General features: G+C 33.2%; 1 protein-coding gene across 1 annotated transcript; it reads left to right on the top strand.

The window, feature by feature from the left end:
• Positions 1–9,137: 9,137 nt before the first annotated feature.
• LOC110412999 (fatty acyl-CoA reductase 3-like) lies at positions 9,138–14,647 on the top strand. Its single transcript, XM_021423677.1, has 10 exons — positions 9,138–9,294; positions 9,382–9,485; positions 9,711–9,913; positions 10,024–10,124; positions 10,296–10,488; positions 12,981–13,142; positions 13,339–13,420; positions 13,628–13,897; positions 13,986–14,113; positions 14,220–14,647. The coding sequence occupies exons 1-10, from the start codon at positions 9,216–9,218 to the stop codon at positions 14,371–14,373; spliced, it is 1,476 nt and encodes a 491-aa protein (XP_021279352.1). The 5' UTR covers positions 9,138–9,215; the 3' UTR covers positions 14,374–14,647.
• The last annotated feature ends 1,007 nt before the right edge of the window (positions 14,648–15,654 follow it).

The raw sequence follows: 15,654 nt of genomic DNA on the forward strand, positions 1-15,654 counted from the left end.
AATGTTTCTTCTAAGCTTTACATTCTAGGACCACTTATCACTATTCCAAAGGCTAAAGTCCTCAACTCTCTCATACTTTTTTGTTGCCAAGGCAAAAATCCTTGGGAACTCAAATTTCAGGTTGAACCCATTTATCCATTCATCATCCCAGAAGTTAATTCTACTTCCATTCCCTAATGAGATGCCTAAGCCCTCTGTGATATAAGTGCTGAACTCTTCATCACCATGGAGAGGTTTGATGATATTTCTCCAAATCCCAAACATTCTAGGATTATTTTGAAGGCTTGGAGTGAGGTTCTTTTGATCCATACCTAGTTTCTTAGCAATGACATTTCTCCACATGCTTTTAGTTTCATTACCATAACGCCATAGCCATTTGTTCAATAATGCCCTATTTTTGATCTCCAAGTCAATTAATCTGAGACCTCCCGATTCGCGATAGTTGCAAATAGATTCCTAGCTGACATGATGCAATTGGTGAACCGGGTTTCGACCTCTCCATAGGAATCGTTTTTGAATTTTCTCTATTTCATTTTTGACTTTTTTTAGCATCTGGAAAAGTGACATATAGAATAAAGGCACGTTGCTAAGAACTGATCGCAACAAGGTCAATTTGCCTCCCATAGACAAAGTCTTAGCTTTCCAAGTAGACAGTTTACCTTCTAATCTTTGGATGACGGGCTGCCAAAGGCTGGTGGAATGTGTCGTAGCTCCCAAGGGTAACCCGAGATATGCGGTTGGAAGGCTGTTAACTCTACACTCAAACTGTTATGCCCACTGAGTAACTAGGCTTTGCTGAATTCCCACACCATAGATGCAGCTATTTTGGAAGTTAATTTTAAGACTTGAGATAACTTGAAAGCATTTTAAAAGATGTTTAATATTTAAAATATAAGATAAATTCGGTTGACAAAAAAATTATTGTGTCGTCTACATACTAAAGATGGGACACATGAGCTCTAGTCGAGCCTATCATAATGCCTTTGAAAAGCCACCTGTTAACTACTCTGTAAACACAAGTACTAAAAGATTGAACCAAAAAATTGAAAAAAAGAGGAGATAAGGGACAGCCTTGACGAAGTCCTCTTCTTATTTTAATTGCTCTTGTCAGAAAGCCATTAACAAGGACCGAAACAGAGGTTGCGGTGATACACAACATGATCCATTTGCACCATTTTTCCCCAAAACCTATTGTTCTCATAACAAAGTGCATATATTCCTAAGATACGCTGTCAAAAGCTTTTTCAAATTCAGCCTTGAGAATAATACCTCCTTTACTATTTTTCTTCATAATGTCTACTAAATCATTAACATTAAAAGCAAAATCTATGAGTTGTTGACCTTGAATGAAGGCAAATTGGTTAATGCCAACAACCTTATCAATAACTTTGCGCATTCTTAAAGCAAATGCCTTGGCAACAATTTTGTAAAGGCAACCAACAAGGGGGATAATCATTAAGTCCACCTGGATTAGCACACCCGGGAATCAAAGTAACAAAAGAGGAGTTGGTCCCTTTCTCCATGATTTTGAAACTTTGGAATTTCGTAACATATCTCATCACATCACTTTTAACGACAGCCCATTGACCTTTGAGAAAACAAAAATTGAAGCCATCCACCCTCGTCGCCTTGTTTCCATCACAACCGTTGATAGCCTCATAAATTTTCAACTTTGTGAAATGCACCTTGAGGGATGCAAAGGACTGATTTGTTATCTTTGCCATCCCACAGTGTAGATTTTTTAGTCTTAGAACTAGCCTATGTTTATAGAACCTCTCAAAGTGTCACGCTACCTCCTCTTTAATCTCATTGGGGTTTTCAATGACTTTCCCTTGGCTCATGATTTTTCCAATATAATTTTTCCTTCTTCTAGTAGAAGCTAATGAATAGAAGTACCACGAGTTATGATCCCTCTCTATGTACCATTTAGCCCTAGCTTTTTGTTGCCACTACCGTTCTTTAGTCCTCAAGAGCTTCCAAAGATCACTTTTCAATTCTGCTAATGCCCTACTTTTTGTTATGTTAGCATCATTTTGTTGAAGATCTTGAGATAAGTGGTGGATTTCCAACTCCAACTCCTTAATTTTGGCACTAATGTCACCATAGATAGATTTTTGCTATGTTTAAATACTATTTTTAGTGTTTTTTAGTCTATGCCATATTGCAGCTTTTCTATTAATCAAATCCTTAGTTCTTTTCCAAGCTTCTTCAAGCATCTGTGTAAAGCTCTTATCCTTTAACTAGGTGTTAAAGAAACTGAAAGGCCTAGGACCCCAAGTTTGTTCCTCTAAATCAATTAAAAAAGGGTTATGCTCAGAAATAGAAGCTCGTAAGCATTTCTGGACTAGATTAATGAACTTCTCAATAATTTCAACTGAGACTAAAAACTTGTCCAAATGACTAAAAGTTGCATTTTCTCTGTTGTGCACCAAGTAATCTTATCGCCCACCATAGGCATGTCAACCAAACCTGGATTCTTAATAAAATTGCCAAAATGAATCATAGAGTTGCTGACACTAGTACACCCTTAGCACTCAACTATGGATCTAATCACTATAAAGTCATCTCCAATACACCATAAAATATCCTAATGATTAAGCACATGTAATAGCTCTCCCTAAAAAGATTGTCTCTCCCTCTCATCATTTGGAGTATAAACGTTTCCAATGTCATAGACAGTGTCACTATCCTTGAAACTTCCCACAATCAAAATATACCTCCTGTTAATCACTGAATGAGCCATTTTAAAATCGCAGTCACCCCAACTGTTAGTAAACCTCCCAAGGCACCCATAAAGTCAGCTGCAAGCCATTCACAACTCTTTCTGCCTTTTACGTATTCTAGTTTTAAAGGTTAGTCTTTTGGATCAATAGAAAAGTTGGCTTGTGCTCCATTGATAGATTTCTCACAACTTTTTTTTTCTCAAGCTATCTGAATCTTATTATATTTCAAGATATAACAATCATCAGAATGAAAAAAGATACATAAAAAGACTAAGGTAGACTCATACCTTATAGCAAGGCTTAATCAATAGACGTCATGGCAACCTTTTATCAAGCATTTCCTTTGCAACTAGAATGCTAATTAAATCACTGTCACTATGGTCAAATTCTATACCTATTTCCTTACCTATAGCCAACGTGTCCTCTGCCTCTTGAAGAAAGGTAACATTCCTCCTAGCAATATTGTTGTTAGTGTGGGCTCCTCTAACCCCATTGCATCATCAGGACCTTTCTTTCTGCTCCTTGTAACCAATCTGCTAGAGCCTTTACTTCTTTCACTTTTAACTCTTACACTTGCGTTGCATAGCCTAGTCATAGGTTGAGGAGATTAGTTAAATTCTCCAAGAACAAGTGTAGTCATAGTTTCCAAGTTTTCCCTAATCTCTTCGCATTTTTCTTTAGGAATGTTGGCCATCCCTAGTTTAATTTGATGCTCCATGATCTGTAAATTTTTCAATGGACAAGTCCCACTAATAGGAAGTTTGACAGAATTTTGTGGAAGCTCTTTTTTATAGTTCAAGCTTTTTTGAGAATTACTATGCCCTTTATCTCAATAGTGCTCAAGAACTAAAATGGGATGTCTAGCATGAATTCATCCTTTTTGCTGCCAAGCCCTAAGAAAAGGACTTCCTTATTAATGCCAGTTGTATGTTTAGTTGTGTTAGAGTGTGGCCCACCCTCTATAAAGCTTAAATCTTTGGGCATAAAAGAGTCATTGACTTGGCTCACGGAAAAAGGCCAATTCCAATAAGCTCAATGAATGCTTGAGGTTCATAATTTGGCCTTCTATCCATATTTGGCGCCCAGCCCACGTTGTTTTTTATGTTAGCACTATTTGTAATAGCACCACTATCAATTGATTGATACTTCCTTGGCACACATCTTTCACTAGTCACAATATCAAGGTTACCAAAAGTTACCCTAGGCTCACTGTGGGTCATCCTATCAATTTTGTCAAGAAAGCCTTGTAGTGACTGACTTGAATTCAAATTTAGAGAATGAAAAAACATACTTGCCCTTGATGCATTAATCCTCTAGTACTCACTAATTTCACCACCATGCACGGTGAAGCCATTGGAGTTGCTAGTATCTGCTTGCACAATCTCTTGTTTCTTAATCACTAGCCTTATGAGCACTCGACTCCCATTTAACACAATCTCTTTCCATTTTGAGATAATCACCCTTTTGTTTAGCAATGTGAAGACTCTAGCAAAATCAAAGTGCTCCATATTACAAGTAACGCTGCTTACCTTGATGACTTTCGCTTAAAGACACCCTATATTCTTGAAGGTTATCTTGTGCCATAGATGAATGGGGATATTTTCAATTCTTACCCATGTAGGTTTGTAGCCTCTCTTAATAATCAGTGGGTAATGAGTAATGGACTCAAATTAGGTAGCAAAGACATCAGTAAAGTTTTCAAGGCATACTTTCTCTTCTTCAGCATCCCAAAAATTGATGATTGCCTTTAAGTGACAAAGAAGTCGAATATCCATTGGCAAACCTTTATACAGTAACTTTGTTTGATGAGTTTGAGTAGTTAGATGTCCTTCAAAGTTGCTATAGAGCACCTTCTAACCCATTCCACTTCTTTGTCATGAATTGCAATAGTAATCGCCCATGGGTTATTGCTTTTACTTCTCACTAAATTCCTAGATCTGATTTTTCGACCATCATTAGATTTCCTATACCCATTTGTAGCATCCTTTCGCTTTTGCATCAGAATTTCTTGGTAGGACTTGCAGTCAGAGCCATTGTCCTCTGATTTTGTAAAAAGCCCAAAGCTTTCTTGTTTCTTAGATATCGCCCTATCGATAAAGATTTGTCTACCATCGATTGAAATGACACTTCCTTTTAAAATAGCCCTTCTCACAGTGATTCGAACCGTCAACTTAATTGTCATACACCTTTCCCTACATCGTGTCACCATACTTTTTAACCTCCAAAATTTAATGGAAAATTGTTCAAGTTTGAACACTTCAAGGCTTAAGCTAAACTAAAGACTAATTACAAGTCACTTCATTATAACCATCTAAAATCAAATTTATAGTTTTTTTAAATTTTTTTATAATTTAGTTGAGAGAATTAAAAATATATATAGGTGTTTTTAAAACTTTTGTCTTAAAAAAACCTTATTTTTCTTTTTTTATTGCAATTAGAAAAACAACTTGGGTAGTCTCACACCACTCACCAATGATCCTAGTGAAAGTGTCTTAAAAATTGATGAAATAAAAAATGTTATTAAATTACACATTTGGTAATATTGTTTTAAAAAAATCAGTTGGGTATTTGAAGAAGTAAAATTCATAATTTGATATTCGAATTATAGTTTCATTCATCAGTTTGTACCTAGGGCCAGATGGTAGCTTAATCATGAAAGGCTATGGCCCTCTCAAAATTTTTTAAATTATTTATTATATATTTTTAATACTCCTTAAAATAAATTTTATTTAATAATTAATATAAATAAATAATAATTAAATGACCCCACAAACCTTACTTAACTTTATAGTAGCTCTTTTCGTTTTTCTCTTTCTCTTCTATTTTGTCTTTTTATTTTTATTTTACTCTTTTTCCTATAGGTCACCATCGAAACACACTTCATTTTTAATAGAGATTTATGAGCTTGTCAGCATCACTCACCACCATTGTGTGAAATTAAGAAGAGGTAAAGTTTTTTTATTATTATCAGTATTATTGTTATTATTTTTTTTTTCATTTCTATTCTATTTGTTCTAAGTTTCATTAGATTTTCTTCTCTAAATTTTTAGGAACCATCAACCATGTTCTTCTTGTTTCTTTTTTTGTTATGTGGGTTTTATTTTTTACTCACCATGTTCTTCTTCTTTCTATCATGTGGATTTTATTTTCTATGATTTTAGTTTTTAAAAATTAAAAAATTATTATGTAATTTTGAACTATAAGTTGTGGTATTGCATTGTTGGCTGTTGCTTAAAATTTCATCAATGTATCATTTTTTTCATTAATCTTATTTGATAGATCAATTCACCTTGTTTTGATTTTTCCGGTTTTAATAGCAACTACAAAGAGAACCTTTTCAGTAATGAAAATTGTGAAAATAAGACTCTAAAACAAAATAATTGATAAGTTTTTTGTAGATAATTTAGTTGTTTATATTGAGAAAGACATTGTTAGTCTTTTCAGTACAGAGTCAATAATTGATGAATTTAAATCTAAGAAACATTGTCGAGGAAGGACTATTATAAGTCTTTCTTTTCTTGTTTCGTTTGATTTACATCTTATACAAAATTATTATCTATTCTGAATCTTTTAATTGTTAATTAAGTTCAACATATTAGTTTTAAAAATTTTAACCATTATTTCTTTTTGTCTTTGACCCCTCCAATAAAAGTTGGTTAACACCTCCCTTAATTGTACCTTTGACTAATTTCGTTAGTCAAAATGTTTAACATGTCAAAACATATTCAATTAGAATGTGTCCCATGTCTAAAAAGTCATGTAATTTATTTTTTTAATTTGAATTTTTAATTTTTAAAAGTTTTGAATTATAAAGGTCCAAAAAATAGAAAAAATTCAAAAAATATAAAAAAAATATATGGAGAGAGAGAGAGAGAGAGAGAGAGAGAGAGAGAGAGAGAGAGAGAGAGAGAGAGAGAGATAGAGAGAGAGAAGGGAGGGGGACAAGGAGAGGGAGGCCATAACTTGTAACAAGATGATTTAGTTCATTCACTTAAATATTGGGATTTGGTCTAAGATGATAAAAATATGAGATGATGAAGCTATATAAATTAACTAACATACAAAATGATCAATGGTAAGTATATTTTTTGCTTGGATATGAGATCTACCATTATTATATCCAAGAAAATAACTATATGTATACATATTCAACCGAGCATCAATGTGAATTTTCTTTAATAGAAGGAGGTTAACCATGGCACAAGTGAAGAGACTATTATAATTGTGTAAAAAATGGAAAAATATAAAAATCCAAAATATAATTAATTGTGAATATATATATACATATATATGCATATGTATGCATGCATAATATTTCTATTAATTGATGATAAGGTACAACACCAACTAAGTGCTAACAATATGTATGGGCAAGTAGTGGCAGAGCCAATATTTTGCATTTGGGGGGCAAAGACAATTTCTATAAAACAATCATTCTAAAAGTTTATTGTTTGATAAAAATATAAAGTAATTTAAATGGCAAAAGTTCATGTAAAAATTACCTAAATAACTCCAATTACGTATTAAGTACAAAATAAAGATATTTTTTAACAATTGTTGCATGCTAAGATTGAGAATTTTTAATTAAGCTCAACGATTTTTCATAGAGTTGAAAACATCTATCATTGAATCAATATCAAAATCTCAAATGATTTCCTTTTCAATGAGAATAATCAATGAATTTATAAAAAAAACCATATGATATTTTATTATGAGTTTCGTTCTTAATGAGTTTTATAATAAAAAAATGCACGTTTTGATGTTGCTGTAAAACTGGAAGAGCCAAAAGCAAGCTGGATCAATTTGTCAACAATAAAGTAAACTTTTGATATTCCTATATTTTTTAGCACTTAACATAATTCAAAAGTGTAGATACATTTTTTAAAGCTTGATTATGAAGAATGTTAAGCTTGAATAGATCTAATTGATAGCTTAGATGCATTTTATCATGCTCAATAAAGTCATCAGGATAATATTTATTTTCAAGATTTTAAATATTTTCAACATTAAACAATTTGAAATTATTCTGAGAGTCCAACAATGTGCTAAAAGTGAGCAACTTCACTGCATTTTTATTAAATTTGAAATCCAATTCTTACAAGAGTGAACCTATTAAAACCAATTGTTGATTAATTATTGTAGAACATCTCACCAAATAAAAATTATTATAGGAATAAAATTATAAAATTATAAAAATATAAAAATATGTTAATTTTTTAAAAACTTTATAAGAATAAATTATAAAATTTTAAAAAATAAAATAAAGTATAAAAATTTTAAAATTGTTGAGGGACGGGAAGCCATTAGGTCCCCCTGAACCCCACCTTTGTGGGCAAGGATACATGTTTCGTCTTGCAAAGAAAAAGGATACATGTTTTTCTCCTCCTAGCATTTTCAGAAGTCAAACCACCATTCCAGTTGTGTGAATTTTCAAAAGTTATATCATCAAGATCAATTTCAAGAAAAATTGCTGAGGTGCTTAATTAGGTTTTAATTACTGAGATTTGAGCCCTTTCACATTGCCCTCCAAAATCACTGCAGACTTATGAGTAAGGTTGATCAAAACTGGCGATGGGGTGGTTTTTAATGTTTTATTATTATAAGTATAAAATTTGATATACATAATTTCGTTACTTTTATATGATTATTCTTTAATAATTTTTTATGTAAAATTTTGACTGTTTATTAACATATTCTTTTTCCTATCAGTAATGTTAGGGGAGAACAAAATAAAATCAAAATTAACATGAGAAAACAATTTATGTCATCAAGAATATTAGAAAAATATGGACATAATAACACGGAAGTGTAAAAATCCACAGAAGGTAGGTCAGCTTCATCCAACAACATGATCTTCGTTTCCAATTTTATGGTCAGCTTCACATTTCCTAGTTGTATAGTAGTTTTTGTAGGTCACCTCCTCACCCAAGTGTTAAACAAAAGAAATATTAGTAGAAGATTTATTATATAACTCTCTTTGGCCATCTGTAAATTCTTCTCCTTCCATTCCATAGTTTGAATTTGAGAGATCTCTAATATTAAGACCAAAAACTATCATAAACTTTCAACAGTGGTGATCAAGTAGGAGACCTGCAAGACAAAAGAAAAACAATTAAAGCAGATTTTACCACATACATAGGGTAATTACCACATACATAGTTAAAGCCTTAAGTTCTAACTGTTGGAGTTTTCTTGCTATTAAAAAAGGAGTTAAATAATGGAGTGTGTTTTCTTACTCTTATATTTTTATAATGGTATATAGTAATATGGGGCAACCTCAAAATATTAATTTAGCACCAGGGGAAATTATCGCCCAACCACTTGCGTGCACTCCAACCCCATAATTGCACTCTGTACCTTCTCCCTCATGGAAAATATAAAAGGGGCAGGCCATCAGATTTCCTTTAAGGCAATTGTGTCTTTAGCCTCGCTTATAAGTAAGTGCTATATCATATCATTTTTTGTTCGTTTCTCTCTCCCACTGTCCTTCCAATGGAACTAGGAAGTGCTCTCCAGTTTCTTGATAGCAAGTCCATTTTAGTCACTGGTGCCACTGGGTTTTTGGCAAAGAGTACGTATCATCTCCCCTTTTTCTGTTCCTCTCTCTCAGCGAATGAAGTAAGGCATATTCGTATTCAATTTGCTTCTTTGAATGCAGTTTTTGTGGAGAAAATACTAAGAGTTCAACCCAATGTGAAGAAGTTATATCTTCTTTTAAGAGCTGCAGACCACAAATCTGCAATACACCGTTTGCACAATGAGGTGTGTGCTTTAGAAAAGATGGCTCTAGTCATTGCAGCAGTGATTGTCTTTTCTTGACTTTCCAAAACTTTCTTTTCTGGTCTTTCCATTTGGAGCAGAAAAGTTATTTCCTGCTTTTAGCTGATGAGTTCCGGTTTTTTGTATGAATAGCTGATGATCTTGTTACTCAGCGCAGTGCCTCAGGCATTCCCCTTTAATGTGGTGACTTTTTTTTTTTTTAAACAGATCATAGGGAAGGACCTGTTCAAAGTTCTGAAAGAAAAACATGGCAAAAATTTCAGTTCATTTATATCAGAAAAAATTACTCTTATCCCTGGAGACATCTCTCGTGAGGATTTGGGTGTGGAAGATTCCAATTTGGTACAAGAGATGTGCAGGGAAGTGGATGTTGTGGTTAACCTTGCTGCAACCACCAACTTTGATGAAAGGTACAATAGAATTAATTAATTAATAACAAACCAATTTTGCAATATCAATAATTTAGATAACACAATATAATCTGGTATGTAACCTTTTTTGAGGTTTTTCTTCAATGTAGATATGATGTGGCCCTTGGCCTCAACACATTGGGAGCTAAATTTGTTCTAAACTTCGCCAAGAAGTGTGTCAAACTAAAAGTGCTTGTTCATGTATCTACAGGTTGGTGAAGACAATGATTTTCTCTTCCTTTTCCACCTAATATTTATATTTTGTTTAATTAAGTATATTACAGATATCAAAGTAGGGATCGAAGTGCTGAAAAGTCTTCCCCTTCTATTTTAGTACGTGATGTAATGATAATGTTTACTAAATTATTTTTCTTTTTTACAGCTTATGTGTCAGGGGAAAGGTCAGGGCTTATACTAGAAAACTCATACAACATGGGAGAAACACTCAATGGTGTCTCTGGCTTAGACATTAACGTTGAGAAGAAAGTGGTAGAGGAAAAAATGGAGGAACTAAGATCGCAAGGAGCTTCGGAGAAGGAAATTACTCAAGCCATGAAAGATTTGGGCATTGAGAGGTTCGTGAAAGTCTAATTCTTAAAACTTTTTAATTTGAGAAAGGAAAAATTTAATTACTGAATCAAATATTTTGGTGTAACTTTTTGATCTTTATAAAAATATTAAGTTAATAAGAACTTATTAATTAGTAAATACTACTATTTTCATCTTCATTTTTACCTTAAAAATTTCAGCTTAAAGTGGTCAAACTTGGGTAAGCAAATGCATGTGCAATATCTACATATGCATTCATATTATGGGACCGGCCTGGGTTGCTGGTGCCAGTAAGTTAAAAGACTCAACCCACTTTGAGAAAGTAGTTGCGACTATAATTGTGAAATCTCTTACATAGATTCATGGTATTATATAGCCTATAGTTGTGAACTCTCTGAGAAAGATTCAAGGTAATTTATAGCTAGGCTATCTCGATTCATATATGTCTTCCGATGCCGGCTTCTTAATTATCAGAACTTTAATGCATCACGTTTTAATAAAGTTATAATTACTACAAATAAATGTATCAACTTATCAAGATTCTTTTTTTTTTTTTTTTTGTCTTTCTTAAATTCTCACGCAACTATACCTTAGGTTGAAATATTGGTAATGTTTGTCCCGCCAATTATAATGTTGTGTCACTGACATGAAATTTTCATTGTATAAAGAGGATAAGATTCTCTTAGCCAAGCCTGACATGATAATAATGAAATGGGTGTCTCTGGATATTTGACTTAGTGGTAAATATATGTAATTTTATGTTCAAATATTTCCTTTTTCATATGAAATAAAAGAATGAGACTGGTGCACCCACCGTAGGCTATATATTTAGTATAAAACTTATGTACCAGCAAACTAAAAAAAAAGGGTCGCATCATTCATATTTATTTTATCCAAGGTTTTAGGTTATCATCACACAAATGTGCTAGTAACATAAGATCCTTAAAAAAAAAAAAAAAAAAAAAACAAAGAAAGAAGAAAAGAATGTCAAAACTAATAAAAATTGTTGTGATTTGGATTAAGTGTCGCAAAATCATAACTTGTGAAAAGCCTAATTGAAATTTGAAACATTAATTAGTAATTGGAAGCAATCTTAACCATATTTGCAGCTAATTTTCAAGAACATAATAGGATTTATCTTAGATGAATAATCATGAGGAAATGAAAAAATAAATAAATTTTATATGAATTTACAAAGTTATGGTATATCTATTATGTTATCATGTTAGCCAAAAATCAAATGAATTAAAACATAAATTATGGTGGCTCAAATGAATTAAAGCATATATAGAATATAGTATGAAGCCCACGCTCAAAACTAAAACATAACGGGAAGAGACCTGAAGCAACACATTGACGAACACATTTATAACTTGGTGGAATCTCCACCAAACACAAACCAACCCAGCCGCCCAATTGATTAAATGAAAGGAAGGGCATTGTTATTCATGAGTGTGCAGAGTAAATTAATTGAGTAGGTTAAACTTTACAATTTGCCGAAAGAAAGCAAACACAAGTCATAAATTGATTGAGACTTATACTTTTTGACTTGGATTGACTGACTTGATGACAGAAACTGATTTGCAGAACAAATTCTTCAATATTTTCATTTAATTAAGGTCTAGTGATAGACCCACCAAAAACATCATAAAAATTGTTGACTAGGCATTCTTGTCAACTCAAACTTGTTGCCAACAAATCTTAGTAAACTTTGATGGTTGACCCGAACATTCCTCCTTCAAGTATGAATTTTATTTTTATATATTATAGATAGAATTTTGTTTTCCCTTACTTTTGGCAAGATCCTGATGATTTGATTCGGGGAACTTGTGATAACTCCTTTCTGCAAAAAATAGTAGGGATCTTCTTGCAGTAATATTTTCTAGCTGGCAATGGCAGTTAATTGAAAACCAGAAGAATCTTTTATGTAGATAGTTTTGATATGTCGGCTATCCTTAAGGTCCATGCCTCACCCATTCCATTAAGAAAATTTTAAGACGTTGAGTCATGTGCTGATGTTATCCAATATCTAAGATGCAAGCCATTTGCTACAAATTTCTTGGGTTTTTATGCTTTGGACCATTTTTATCAAAATTGAGCTTGTTTAAATAAAAAACATTCATCTTTAATAAAAAGGAATATTCATATTGGATCCACTTGCTATGCTTTTTTCTTTTTTGAAAAATATAAATATTTATTGAGACTTGGACAAGCTAATGGAGATAGTCGCCCCCCACCCCCTTTGTTTTTATTTACTTCAGAGTGTGAATCGTAACTTTCAAATTAAAATTTAAGCATATGAATGTTCCTTTATAAATATTTTACTATTTTTGAAAATATCATCCAATCTTAAACTTATTAAGAATAAATATAATACCTTGAGGTTTTGACTGTTACGTGTATATAGATAATGCTACAAATATGCATGTATTTGTTATAATTTTCCATATTTAGAAGTTAGATCATTCCAAGGTTAAATTCTAACAATTGAGTTAAATCATTTCTAATGATAAATCAGGGCAAGGATGTATGGCTGGCCAAACACTTATGTATTTACAAAGACAATGGGAGAAATGTTAGTTGGGTACATGAAAGGAAATATGCCCACAGTCATCATACGGCCTACCATCATAACTAGCACTTACAAAGAGCCATTCCCTGGTTGGGCTGAAGGAGTCAGGTACTCTTAAGTAATTTGATTATCAGGGTAAAAAAGTAGGATCAACGTTTGAAAACGTATTTGGCAAAGTGCTAATGATGTTCTGAATAATTGAAAAAAATGGAAAAAAAAATATGTACTGGAAATTTTTAAGCTTTTTGCCCCGCATTTTTCTCTTGTAATTTTCTTGACAAATAATTCTACTTTGTGGATATAGAACCATCGATAGCCTTGCAGTTGGTTATGCTAAAGGAAAATTGACATTCTTCCTTGGAGATTTAGAGTCAATAGTTGATGTGGTGAGTTCAGAATTATCCTCCATTTTTCTTACTTGGCTTGTATCTGGTACAAGCATTTGCCAAGTCTCCGGTTCAGAATCAATCAATTAGTAGAATATAGTAACAGGTCCACTATGCTAATATATCCCATGAGACATTGTTCTACCAGTTATATGATTATATTTCTTTCCAAGAATGAAAATTTTAATTAGAAGGTTATTTTTGCAGATACCAGCTGATATGGTGGTGAATGCCATGATTGTAGCTATGGTAGCTCATGCATCATGTCAACCATCCGAGACCATTTATCAAGTTGGTTCATCTATAAGAAACCCTCTGAGATATTACAATCTTCAAGACTATGGCTTCCGTTACTTTTCCAAGAAACCTTGGATCAACAAGGATGGAAAGCCTGTAATAGTTGGCAAGGTTAAAGTTATGAACAGCATGGACAGCTTCCACAGATATATGGCAATTCGATACTTGCTACTTTTGAAGGTCTGAAGGGCTTGTTTAAACTTAATTTAAAGCACGTCCTCCAGTTGTTTCTTTAATGAAGTTGAATTCATTCTCTTTTCTTGTACAGGGACTGGAATTAGCAAATACAGCATTTTGCCAGTTCTTTCAGGGTGTTTACAGCGATCTCAATCGGAAGATCAACTTTGTCATGCGATTGGTCGACATTTACAAGCCATACTTGTTCTTCGATGCCATGTATGTCTTCTAAATTTTTATGTTGAAATCTGTAAAATTATAGGCTATCAATGTTACAAAAACGTAACATTCATTTGACATAAAACTATGTTTCTCTTGGCTACAGCTTTGATGATATAAACACCGAGAAGTTAAGAATGGCGGCTAGATCGAGCATGGTGGAGAAAGATATGTTCTACTTCGACCCCAAATGCCTTGATTGGGATGATTACTTCATGAATATTCATATTCCTGGCATCGTAAAATACATCTGCAAATGATAACAAACAAGGAAAAGCTAATATTACAGGGGTTGTGCTTCCAAGAATTCATGCTTTAAATTTATTTCAGAAAATGTGTTCTAATTTAATTGGTGTTACTTTATTCATGGCAGCATGAAGCATTTATATGGCCGTCAACAATAGTGTTTAAGAATATCTTCGAAGTGTATTTGATCATAGTGTCTTTCAACTATATATTGTCCTCACGAATATGAAATGCTGTTGGAACAAATATATGTTCAGCTTTGTGGAATCACGAATAGAAATTTGTTCCTTTTCGTTTGTTATAATATCCTCTTTTTTTCTTTTTCTTTTTTTTGAAACAGCATCATTTTATTCATCAAAAAGGAAGAAATTCTACACCAAGAATGGTGTAACTTTTCTCTCCACGAATATCAGATGAAAAAAAGTCCAAAATTGGACTATCCTGCCTCAGACACCAGTACATTTTGTTTCACAATTATCCACAAAATCCCTCCCCTGTACAATTGATAAAATGGTCTAGACAGGTCCCAATCGCAACAAAACAAAAAATTTCAGCAGCACCACGCCATTTCACAACATATCCCTGCTGTAAGAGATCAAAAATCTGATACAAAACAGGGGCCATACAAACCAACAACCATCCCACATCCACCATAATTCCAGAAGCTCAGTTAGACAGCTGGCTGTACACCACCAGAAGCTCATTAGCCTTCTGCACACCAGCCTTAGCCAAACGATCCGCAAGGAAGTTAGCCGACTGGGGAGTGTACACTACAGACCACTTCTGTACCCTTCTTTTAATATTGTTGTTGAAGCTCATTAATTCCTCTCAGCCACTAGGGGCTCTGTTCTGGTCTATTGCTCCACAACACGGCATTGGCAGTATCCGATCAACAACAATGCCATGGGTTTGACTCCACCTAGATGCTACAAATAGGGAGAAAGCCTCCTTGGTTGCAAGTAATTCTGCCCTGTTAGCGTCTCCAATCCCTATGGACTTGGAAAATAGAATTTTTACACAACCTTGTTCATCCCTCAGCGCTCCATCAATCTTGGATTCCCCTGTCATGTATGAGAAGTTCCGTCAACATCAAACTTTAGGCAACCATACACTAGAGGTTGTCAAACCAGCATTTTTTTTAAAAAAATGTGAGAAATAATCCTCTTCATAAATCTAATTTCAAAATATTTTTTATTATAATTTTAATTATTTTTATTCAAATTTTGACATAATTTGATAACAATGCCCTTTAAACAATTTTAGACAATTAAATAGTTTCGGTTTCCTCTATCTCG

The sequence above is a fragment of the Theobroma umbraticum genome, unplaced genomic scaffold (assembly GCF_002168275.2).
Source record: "Theobroma umbraticum cultivar Fairchild unplaced genomic scaffold, ASM216827v3 scaffold_95.0, whole genome shotgun sequence".
In the NCBI taxonomy this organism is placed as follows: domain Eukaryota; kingdom Viridiplantae; phylum Streptophyta; class Magnoliopsida; order Malvales; family Malvaceae; genus Theobroma; species Theobroma umbraticum.